This window comes from Leucoraja erinacea, chromosome 3 (genome assembly GCF_028641065.1).
Source record: "Leucoraja erinacea ecotype New England chromosome 3, Leri_hhj_1, whole genome shotgun sequence".
Taxonomy (NCBI): Eukaryota; Metazoa; Chordata; class Chondrichthyes; order Rajiformes; family Rajidae; genus Leucoraja; species Leucoraja erinaceus.
In genome coordinates, this window is record NC_073379.1 from 10,522,376 (window position 1) to 10,535,079 (window position 12,704).

The window sequence follows — 12,704 nt, forward strand, 5'->3', positions numbered from 1 at the left end:
CCAATTAACCTACAAACCTGCACGTCTTTGGAATGTGGGAGGAAACTGACGATGTCGGAGAAAACCCACGCTGGTCACAGGAAGAATGTACAAACTCTGTACAGACAGCACCCGTAGTCGGGATAGAACCCGGGTCTCTGGCGCTGTGAGGCAGCAACTCTAACGCTGCGCCACCGTGACGCCCTGGCAGCTCCAGCTCATTCGGGAGGTCACGGGTCTGCTGCCAGGCTCCGACTACCAGCCACCCAGTAAGGCGACAACAAGTTGGCTTCACCCACACAATTTTCCAAGCTTCATATGCAGGTTTATTTTTGGCCTCCTGAACGTCATTGAGGCCGGCTTACCTCTTTAAGGTTAGAGTTACAGAGACCGTAACCATGGATTGACGACCTCTTGGCTATGAGCAAGAGCACAGAGGTTCCACACACACACACACACACACGTACACACAGGGTGCTTCTCACCTGTCTCTGCTCCATGACCCCTTGCATGGCATATTTGGGAACACAGTTCAGAGAACCAGAGGTCAGTTGCTTGATTTGTTGCATTACTTGCTCTGAATTTATTCCAATAACTAATGATCCCCGCAACATAGGGCGGCAGGGTGGCGCATCTACTCGAGCCGCTGCCACATAGCGCCAAACACCTGGGTTCGATCCTGACTTCAGGTGCCATCCATGTGGAGTTTGCACGTCCTCCCCGTGACCGCATGGGTTTTTATCCAGGTGCTCAGGTTTAGGTTATTTTAGTTTAGAGAACGCTGAAACAGGCCCTTCGGCCCATCAGGTCCGTGCCGACCAGCGATCCCCGCACGCTGACACGATCCTGTACGTTTCCATCAACATTCCAAAGTAGTATGCGTTTGTATTGGCCTCTGTGAATTTCCCCCCTCCCGCCATCCCGGGAATTAACCTTGTAAACCTACGCTGCACTCCCTCAATAGCAAGAATGTCCTTCCTCAAATTAGGAGATCAAAACTGCACACAATACTCCAGGTGTGGTCTCGCTCGGGCCCTGTACAACTGTAGAAGGACCTCTTTGCTCCTATACTATATAAAGGGAAATATACAAGACGTTCAGAAAATACTAATTTCTGAAAATGGCCCATCTGCAACTGGCTTCTCAACCTCTAAACTAAGAAGGAACTACAGATGCCGGTTTAAACTGAAGATAGACACAAAATGCTGGAGTAACTCAGCTGGTCAGGCAGCACCTCTGGAGAGAAGGAATGGGTGATGTTTTGGGTCGGGTCTGGAGAAAGGTCTCGACCTGAAACGTCACCCATTCGAGTCTGGAGAAAGGGAGGAGGTAGAGGGGCAGGAGGTTACAGGGGACAGTACCTGGGGAGGGATGAGTGTACCTCGGAGTTGTGGAGGAGGTGCAAAAAGACTGCACAAGGAGTATGAAGAAGACTGCAAAAAGCGGTGAGCACTGCCCGCTCCATCATGGGTACTGACCTCCTCACCGTCGAAGGGATCTACAGGAGGCACTGCCTCAGAAAGGCAGCCAGCATCACCAGAGACCCAAACCCACCCTGGCCACACTCTCAATTCACTCCTGCCATTGGGAAGAAGGTACAGGAGCCTGGAAACTGCAACGTCCAGGTTCAGGAACAGCTGCTTCCCCACAGCCATCAGGCTATTAAACACTACAACCTCAAATAAACTCTGAATTATAACCATATAATATAACCATATAACAATTACAGCACGGAAATAGGCCATCTCGACCCTTCTAGTCCGTGCCGAACACATATTCTCCCCTAGTCCCATACACCTGCGTTCAGACCATAACCCTCCATACCTTTCCCGTCCATATAACTATCCAATTTATTTTTAAATGATAAAAACGAACCTGCCTCCACCACCTTCACTGGAAGCTCATTCCACACAGCCACCACTCTCTGACTAAAGAAGTTCCCCCTCATGTTACCCCTAAACTTCTGTCCCTTAATTCTCAAGTCATGTCCACTTGTTTGAATCTTCTCTACTCTCAGTGGGGAAAAGCTTATCCACGTCAACTCTGTCTATCCCTCTCATCATTTTAAAGGCCTCTATCAATTGTACACCATACTCCAAAATTGGCCTCACCAATTCCTTGTACAATTTTAACATTACATCCCAACTTCTATACTCAATGCTCTGATTTATAAAGGCCAGCACACCAAAAGCTTTCTTTACCACCCTATCTACATGAGATTCCACTTTCAGGGAACTGTGCACAGTTATTCCCAGATCCATTTGTTCACCTGCATTCTTCAATTCCCTACCATTTACCATGTATTTTGATTTGTCCTGCCAAGATGTCCTGCCAAGAATTATGATAGACTATTATTGTTATTATTGCACTATTATTGTTTGTTTGCTTTTTTTGTGTACATATGTGTGTGTGTGTGTGTGTATATATACATAACTTTTTTTCTCTCTCTGGTTTATCATATTGTTTACAGAGTACTGTGTTTACACATTCTGTGGTGTTGCAGCAAGTAAGAATTGCATTGTTCTATCTGGGACACATGACAATAGCTGGCCCAAAAGCTCGCCGGACGTGGAATATCGGGATGAAGTCACTGGAAACGCGAGGCGTGGAGAGCAAAGGCGGTAGGAGAGTAAAGCGGGGTATTGCCTCCAGCGTCGTTGTCGGCTGCAGGCGGTTGCCCCCGGGGGCACAAGATGGCCGATGAGGAGAGGGGAGGGACGACGGTTCGTGGGCTGAGCCGGTCCCGGGCCACGGAGGGGATCGGGAGCCTCTCCGGAAGAATAAACACGCGGGAATCCAGCCTTTTAAACGATGAAATAGCGCAAACACAGCGCCGGCATTATACGCAAAATGAATTTCACTCTGTAGTGTTTAATTGCATATATGACAATGAATACCCATTTAGTTTAGAGATACAGAGCGGAAACAGGCCCTTCGGCCCGCACCGACCAGCGATCCCCGCACACTAACTATCCCACTCGGGACAATTTATACATTTACCAAGCCAATTAACCGACAAACCTGTACGTCTTTGGAGTTTGGGAGGAAAACAAAGATCTCAGAGAAAACCCACGCAGGTCACGGGGAGAACGTACAGACTCCATACAGACAGCACCCGTAGTCGGGATCGAACGCAGGTCTCCGGCGCTGCCTTCGCAGTAAGGCAGCAACTCTACCGCTGCGCCACCGTGACCGCCCTGGAACCATTGGAAGATGTGACTGGTGGCGGGACCAGGTTGAAGGTGATGGAAATGCTGGAGAATAGTTATTATCTATGCTCTACATATTAATGGAATGAGAAGACATAATTTATTGAAAGGGAAATCATATTTGATAAACCCTACTGCCGGTTTTTGAGCGTGTCACACCCATAAACAGGTTAGTTATGTACGTACTTAAAAAGGCAAGACTCAGTGATTTACCATTGACCGGTCAACGGCTGTCTCTTTCTCCGGATGTGGAAGAAAAGGGTATGAGGAATTCTAATTTCAATACAAGAGGCAAGAGGAAGGATAGGCATTAAAGGGTGTTCACAGAACAGGTGCGATGCAGTATTTACAATGAAAAACTAAATCACGGGGTCTTGTTTGACTATTACTTAACTACACATACTATAAACCATGAACAGTAGAGTCTAAAGTCCACCGATAGTTACTCAACTCCACACCACTAGTCTAGTGAAGTTGCTGTGGAAGTCCTTGGTAACGATAGCGATTCAAGATTACTTTTGTTATCTTAAGAAGGTACGTCTGCACTGGACAACTCACAATTTTTCAACAGACTTAAAGTGATCAAAATGGAAATATACACATTAATAACCTATTTAATAAAAACTATGTGACTGGTCACTTTGGTGGCAAAAACAGGAAAGTAGATTATTATATGAATGGTGGCTGATTAGGAAAGGGGAGATGCAACAAAACCTAGGTGTCATGGTACACCAGTCAATGAAAGTAGGCATGCAGGTGCAGCAGGCAGTGAAGAAAGCGAATGGTATGTTAGCATTCATAGCAAAAGAATTTGAGTATAAGAGCAGGGAGGTTCTACTGCAGTTGTACAGGGTCTTGGTGAGACCACACCTGGAGTATTGCGTACAGTTTTGGTCTCCTAATCTGAGGAAATACATTCTTACCATAGAGGGAGTACAGAGACGGTTCACCAGACTGATTCCTGGGATGGGAGGACTTTCATATGAAGAAAGACTGGATAGACTCGGCTTGTACTCGCTAGAATTTAGAAGATTGAGGGGGAATCTTATAGAAACTTACAAAATTCTTAAGGGCTTGGACAGGCTAGATCCAGGAAGATTATCCCCGATGTTGGAGAAGTCCAGAACTAGGGGTCACAGGTTAAGGATAAGAGGGAAGACTTTTAGGACCGAGATGAGAAAATCATTTTTTACACAGAGAGTGGTGAATCTGTGAAATTCTCTGCCACAGAAGCTAGTTGAGGCCAGTTCATTGGCTATATTTAAGAGGGAGTTAGATGTGGCCCTTGTGGCTAAACGGTTCAGGGGGTATGGAGAGGGCAGGTATGGGATACCGAGTTGGATGATCAGCCATGATCATATTGAATGCTCAATATGAATATTGCAGGCTCAAAGGGCCGAATGGCCTACTCCTGCACCTATTTTCTATGTTTCTATGTTCTTCGGCAAGCAACGACTGATGTTTCTGGGCTATGACATGTTATGACCTTACAGTGACGCATCAAGGGATGCAAGTCCGTAGATCTCCAAGTGTTGTAAGCAAAGTTGATGCCTTACAGCGCTTACAGCGCCGGAGACCGAAGTTCCATCCCGACTACGGGTGCTGTCTGTACGGAGTTTGTACGTTCTCCCCGTGACCTGCATGGATTTTCCCTGAGATCTTCTACACTCCAAAGACGTACAGGTTTGCAGGTTAATTGACTCGGTGTACGTGTAAATTGTCCCCAGTGTGTGTAGGATAGTGTTAGTGTGCGGGGATCGCTGGTGGGCGCGGACCCAGTGGGCTGAAGAGCCCGTTTCCACTCCGTATCTCTAAACTAAACTAAATGGGGTGGGAGATGGCAACCTCCACGTGGTCCGTCCTGTTTCAACGAATGCAATCAACCTGGCGTGCACAATCAAATAGATCAAATACAACAAGTTGTGCTACACCTTTAGGCTGTGCACGCCATAAGCAGGAAGAAGAACTAAACTAAATCTAATGCCACATCTCAGCCTTCTACGCAATAGAGATAAAATCCATAGCCTGTCCACTCTCTCTGTATAACTCAAGCCCTCCGTCCCAGCGACAATCTGGCAGATATTTTCTGCACCCTCTCCAGTTTAAACTCTCTAGTTTAAAGACCTTCTCCCTATTGCTAGGTAACCAGGACTGCACAGGATTCGGATAGATCATATTAAAACCTTACAGGGATCTTACAGGGATATGGTTAAACCATAATGTTCTGGAGGAACTCAGCGAGTCAGGCAGCATCTGTGAAGGGAACGGACTGATGACCTTTTGGGTCGAGACCCTCCTTCAGACCTACATGGAATTGGGTATCTCCTGTGCAGATAATTGGGATAAGTCTGAAGAAGGATCTCGACCCGAAACGTCACCCATTCCTTCTATCCAGAGATGATGGATCTTATAGAAACATATAAAATTATCAAGGGATTGGACAGGCTAGATGTGTCCCGATGTTGGGGGAGTCCAGAACCTGGGGTCACATTTTAAGAATCAGGGGTAGGCCATTTAGGACTGAGATGAGGAAAAAAAAACTTTTTCACCCAGAGAGTTGTGAATTTGTGGAATTCTCTACCACAGAAGGCAGTGAGGGCCGATTCACTGAATGCATTTAAGAGAGAGGTTGATTGAGCTCTGAGGGCTAGCAGAATCAAGGTGTATGGGGAGAAGGCAGGAACGGGATACTGATTGTGGATGTTCAGCCATGATCACATTGGATGGTGGTGCTGGCTCGAAGAGCCAAATGGCCTCCTCCTGCATCGATTGTCTATGTATCTACGTACCGATGCTGCCTGTCCCGCTGAGTTGCTCCAGCTTTTTGTGTCTATTGAGGCAAACAATATCCTGCCAGATTGTTGAAATGGTATGAATCGTAGCAAGGGCCCAGAAGTGTTGGGCTCAACTTCCTAACATTGGGTTTCTCATTTAACGCACGTAATGCTCTTTGCTTTTATCCGCCTGAAATCACGGTGTCATTTAATTCCAGGTCAACAATGGTCCAAGCCGCACAGTCGGGCGACTAGAAAGAAACTAACAATGAATGACATCAAAGAGTTACTTATTAAGTGAATCACATTCCTTATTTCCCAAATCAGTGCGGCAGCGCTGCCTTGATTGTGCCTGAACTCTGCTGATAAACTCGCTGCAGTAACCCACGCACAGATAGAACAGGGCACATCAAGTCAGTGTGGCTGTGTACAGAGACTTACCAGCAAGGAAGGCTGCTGTGCCCAGTGCACCAGAGTAGAACGACATGTTAGTTAGATAAGTAATTAGATAGTTAGTTTAGTTAGTTTGTTAGTTTAGTTTAATGTCACGTGTGCCAAGGTACAGTGAAAGGCTTTTGTTGCGTGCTACGGAGGGGTTAGGAGGGAAGAGATACATCAGCCACGATTGAATGGCGGAGTAGACTTGATGGGCCAAATGGCCTAATTCTGCTCCTATCACTTATGACCTATCCAATCAGCGGAAATACAACACATGATTACAATCGAGCCATTTACAGTGCGCAGATACATGATAAGGGAGTAACGTTCAGTGCAAGGTAAAGCCAGTAAGGTCCGATCAAGAATAGTCCGAGGATCTCCAATGAGGTAGATAGTCGTTCAGGACATGTCCATTGTCACTCATGCTTGCCAGCACGTACAGCCTTGTCTACGGGTGCTGTCTGTACGGTTTGTATGTTCTCCCCATGACCTGTGTGGGTTTTCTCCGGGTGCTCCGGTTTGCTCCCACACATCCAGGTTTGTAAGTTAATTGGCTTGGTAAAATTGTAAATCGTCCCGATTATGTGTAGGATAGTGGAAGTGTGCGGGGATCGCTGGTCGGAGCGGACTCTGTGGGTCGAAGGGCCTGTTTTCATGCTGTATCTCTGAACAAAGGGGAAGATACAGAGTGCAGAATATAGTTCTCAGCATTGTAGCGCATCAGTTCCAGAGACAAAGTCCAATGTCCGCAATGGGGTAGAGGTGAATCGGACAGCACCCTAGCTTATGGAAGGGCCGTTCAGAAGCCTGATAACAGAGGGGAAGGAGCTGTTCCCGAGTCTGGTGGTGCGCGCTTTCAAGCTTCTGCTCCTTCTGTGGAGAAGAAGGAATGACCGGGGTTGGACAGGTTTTAGATAATGTTGGCTGCTTTTCCCGAGGCAGCGTGAAGTGTATAAAGTTAATGGTGGGGAGTCTATCGGTGTGACGGACTGGACTTTACCTAGAACCCTCTATGGTTGATAGGGCGTCCCGATGGCGCAGCGGTTGAGTTGCTGCCATTCAGCGCCAGAGTTGCGGGTTCGATCCTGACTACGGGTGCTGTCTGTACAGAGTTTGTACGTTCTCCCCGTGACCACGTGGGTTTTCTCCAAGATCTTCGGTTTCCTCCCACACTCCAAAGACGTACATGTTTGTAGGTTAATTGGCTTGGTGTAAATGTACATTGTCCCTAGTGGTCATATTTCTGCTGGATCTCTAAAACTAAAAATAAAACACTTTTGTGCATATCATTTGCCAAAAAAAAAAATCATCTTTTGACTCTTGACACGAGGAAAGGCAAGAATACAAATCAACGTTACAAGAACCAAACAGCATCACCTCAGTCTGACTGTGTTGACAATGATAATTATGTCACTTGTCTGAAGAATGGTCTCCAAAACATCCCCACGTCCTTCTCTCCAGAGATGCCGCCTGTCCCGCTGAGTTACCCCAGCATTGTGAGTGTCTTCGACAATTACGCTACATTGTGTAGCAGCAAAGCAATCAACGGTCCGGTGCGGTATGTGAGTGTTCCTGTCCGCATCCATCTTAGAACCTCCAAACTCACGAGCGACTAGTCTTATTAGACGTAATGACGTCAAGTTGGGAAAAGGGGAAGTACAACGGGATCTGGGGGTCCTTGTACATCAGTCTATGAAAGTAAGCATGAAGGTACAGCAGGCAGTGAAGGAAGTGAATGGCATGTGGGCCTTTATAACAAGACAAATCGAATACAGGAGCAAAAAGGTCCTTCTGCAGTTGTTCAGAGCCCTAGTGAGACCACACCTGGAGTATTGGGTGCAGTTTTGGTCCCCTAATTTAGGGAAGGACATTCTTGCTATCGAGGGAGTGCAGCGTAGATTTACAAGGTTAATTCCCGGAATGGCAGGACATATGCTGAGAGAATGAAGCAGCTGGGCTTGTACACTCTGGAGTTTAGAAGGATAAGAGGGGATCTCATTGAAACATATAAGATTTTTAAGGACTTGGACACGCTAGAGGCAGGAAACATGTTCCCGATGTTGGGGGAGTCCAGAACCAGGGCCACAGTTTAAGAATAAGGATTAAGCCTTTTAGAACAGAGACAAGGAAACAATTTTTCTCACAGAGAGTGGTGAGTCTGTGGAATTCTCTGCCTCAGAGGGCCGTGGAGGCAGGTTCTCTGGATGCTTTCAAGAGAGAGTTAGATAGGGCTCTTAAAAATAGCGGAGCCAAGCGATATGGGGAGAAGGCAGGAATGGGGTACTGATTGTGGATGATCAGCCGTGATCACATTGAATGGCGGTGCTGGCTCGAAGGGCCAAATGGCCTACTCCTGCACCTATTGTCTATTGTCTATTGAATTGCTGCTATACTGGCACACAGCCAACTGCAGGCACTGGGAGTCGGATGTAGAGTAATGGACTATTGGCAGGAAGACAACATTACTATAGCTGAGTCTGGTGTCGAGACAACAACCTCTCTCTCAATGTCAGCAAGACAAAGGAGATAGTGATGGACTTCAGGAAGTGAAGCGGTTCACATACCCCAACTTGCACGTACGGTGCCGAAGTAGAGATTGTTGAAAGCTTCAAGTTCCTAGGATTCAATATCAATAACATGGTCTCCTGGACCACCCATATTGAAGCCATGACCAAGAAAGCACACCAACACCTCCACTTCCTCAGAAGGCGTAGGAAGTTCAGCATGTCCCCAACAACTCTCACCAACTTCTACAGATGCGCCATGGAAAGCGTTGTATCGGGATGCATCACAGCACGGTTTGGGAACAGCTCCATCCAAGACCGCAAGAAATTGCAGAGAATTGTGGACGCAGCCCAGACCATCACACAAACCAACCTCCCTTCCATTGACTCCATCTACACCTCACGCTGTCTCGTCGAGGCCAACAGCATAATCAAGGACCAGTCTCACCCCTGGCCACTCCCTCTTCTCCCCTCTCCCATCGGGCAAAAGCATAGCAGTGTGAAAACGCACACCTCCAGATTCAGGGGCAGTTTCTTCCCAGCTGTTATCAGGCAACTGAACCATCCTACCACAACCATCGAGCAGTGCTGAACTACTGTCTACCTCATTGGTGACGCTCGGACTCTCATTGATCAGGCTTTGCACTAAACCTAGCACTGCGACTGGTCAGCACGCAACAAAAGCTTTTCACTGTACCTCGGTACACGTGGCAATAAACTAAACTGTAACTGAATGGATCGACAGCAAGCTGACTCTTAATTCTTTGGATCTTGCAAGGAATTACATGTACTTAATTGACAGCACAAAATCTGCCAAGCAGACCAACAGCAGTACTCATGTTCCATATCAACCTCTTCTCACACAAACTCTAACACACACAGAATGAACAGCACAAGAGAACATTTGGAGCCCGAAGAAGCGTCTGGAGCCGAAATGCCACCTGTCTGTCTCCTCTAGGGATGCTGCCTGACCCACTGAGTTACTCCAGCATTTTGCGTTCTACACAAGATTCCAGCGGCTGCTGCTCCTTGTGTGTAGAATATTTGGGCCACTGTGCCTGCAGACGCTCTGTGGTTACTTCGTTTAGTCTATTGTCACGTGTACCGAGGTACAGTGAAAAGCTTTAGTTACGTGCTAGCAGAAAAACAATACATGATTACAATCAAGCCATTCACAGTGTATGGATACATGATAAGGGAATAGCGTTTAGTGCAAGGCACTGCCCTTCCCCCCATATTTCAAAACATTTATGTCATGATCATATTGCCTAAATTTTCAGGTTAATCTTACCAATATTCCTGGTCTCACACAAGCCATTGAAAGATACAGCAGTAATATTAGTCCAAGTGGGAGAGTCTAGGACTAGAGGTCATAGTCTCAGAATTTCTTTAGTCAGATGGTGGTGAATCTGTGGAATTCTTTCCACAGAGGGCTGAGGAGGCCAAGTATCTTTCAGCCCATTGAATCCATGCCTCTTCTTCTTCTTACCGAGTCCACATCACAAGATTGAAAGCTGTTCAGCCAGGGCTGAACACACTTCTCGGCATCTGTGTACAATGGTGTCTGTCTTGTCCCTTCTTGTGCGTGGTGGTGGAAAGATTGGTGGAGACAGGGGGCCGCGACGTGAACGCTGTTTCCTATACACTCATTTATATCAATCTTTCTTTTTCATTCTCCCCGCCGTCTCATCAACTGCCCCGCAAAATTTCACCACCCCCTACACCAGAGGTTCCCCGGGCAACTTTAATAGCACATAACAATGTAATTTCACTTATTTATGAACAACTAATGATGAACAGATACCGGTATACCAGAACCAAACACAGTCAGTCAATGAGAAAAAATAGGTACAAATCCAGAATCAACACATTTACCCCCTGGGTAGGCGAAATGTACCCCCTGGGTAGGCGAAATTTACCCCTAGGGTGGGAACCCTTGCCTTAAACATTCCAGATGATTTGCCTAGCAGCCGATACATCCGTTCAGTTCAGTTTAGTTTATTGTCAGACGTACAGTGAAAAGCTTTTGTTGCGCGCTAACCAGTCAGCAGAAAGACAATACATGATTACAATCGAGCCGTTCACAGTGTACAGATACATGATAAGGGAATAACGTTTAGTGCAAGGTAAATCCAGCAAAGTCCGATCAAAGGGTAGTCTGAGGGTCATCGAAGAGGGAGTTAGTAGTTTGGCATCTGAACTACATGTTTGTGGTGTGGGAGGGAATCAGAGCACCCATGGGAAACCCAAGCAGGAACAGGGAGAACGTGCAGACTCCACGCAGACTGCAGCCAAGGTCAGGATCGAGCCAGGGGTCTCGGGCACTGAGAGGAAGTTGCTCCGTCAGCTGCGCAACCGGGCCACAAGACACCTCCCCCACAACTTGGCAACATAGGCTTCCTAACTTGAGGCACATGGTCGAGAAAACCTTGACACAAATTAACTTACCATCTGAAGAATAAACGGAGTCAACGAAAACCACAGCCAAGAAGTACCAGATTAACCAGAGTGCCGCCATTGTTGGATCCAAATTGATCTGTAAGAGAAAGATCCACATTAAACTTCATATCCTCCAACACGTTTTGTCTCCCTCAGTCAACCTGCTGTCGTTCAGTGTCTCTGCCACAAGTTAAATTTCCCTTGGGCAGCTTACAACCCAGCGATACGAATATTGATTTCTCCAACTTCAAGTAAACCTTGCTATCCCTCTCTCTCTCCGTTCCTCACCCACCCTAGTCGTCGTACTAGTTTCACTGTCATCCTGTTGTGTTCGTCTGTCTGTATCACTCCTTATCACCCAGCCCACAGCCAACAATGGACCATTGTGGGCTCCACCTTTCCCTGATCATCGTGACGTTTTTTTGCATATCTTTCATTCATATATTCTACATCTCTCTCTACATCACCGTCTGTATCTCTCGTTTCCCTCTCCCCTGACTCTCAGTCTGAAGAACGGTCTCGGCCCAAAACTTCACCCATTCCTTCTGTCCAAAGACGCAGCCTGTCCCGTTGAGTTACTCCAGCCTTTTTGTGTCTATCTGGGGGTTTAAACTAATCTGGGAAATCATAGTCACAGATAAGAAAATGAATGCAAGTATAGAGAGGAGAGTAAGAAAAATCTAGTAAATAGGAGAGGCTGGGGAGGACAAGGAGTGAAGGTCTGACATGTTAACGGCCTGTCGCACGTAGGCGATTTTTTTTCGGTGACTGTCGGCGACAGTCACAGTCGTTGCAGGTCGCAGAAAAACCGGCGACTGGACTCCCCCTACGACAATGTCTACGGCAACTTACCACCTAGTCAACGTCAAGGTACAACGGACAACTGGCGACCCATTAGGACGTCCACCTAGGACCACCTACAACTGAAGTCAACCTACGTCCACACAGGCGACAACCTACGACCCTGTCGGTGACAACTGAAGACAATTCAGTTGCCGGTACCTGTCGCCGGTTGACGTTGGTAGTCGCTGATGGAATTCACCAAAGTCAGCACTGGCGACAACAAACATCACCTGGTGACAACCTGCGTCACCTGGCGACAACCAGCGTCACCTGGCGACAACCAACGTCACCTGGCGACAACCTGCGTCACCTGGCGACAACCAACGTCACCTGGCGACAACCTGCGCCACCTGGCGACAACCTGCGCCACCTGGCGACAACCTGCATCACCTGGCGACAACCTGCGCCACCTGGCGACAACCTGCGCCACCTGGCGACAACCAACATCACCTGGCGACAACCTACGTCACCTGGCGACAACCTGCGTCACCTGGCGACAACCTGCGCCACCTGGCGAC

At 47.4% G+C, this 12,704-nt stretch overlaps 1 protein-coding gene across 1 annotated transcript in view; it reads right to left on the minus strand.

Moving 5' to 3' along the window:
- LOC129695265 (growth hormone receptor-like) overlaps positions 1–12,052 on the minus strand; it is a 107,211-nt gene extending 95,159 nt beyond the window's left edge. The window contains exon 1 of the mRNA XM_055632058.1: positions 11,353–12,052. Within this exon, the coding sequence (XP_055488033.1) occupies positions 11,353–11,461 (109 nt within the window). The 5' untranslated portion in view covers positions 11,462–12,052. The remainder of the gene's footprint in view (positions 1–11,352) is intronic.
- Between the last annotated feature and the right edge of the window lie 652 nt (positions 12,053–12,704).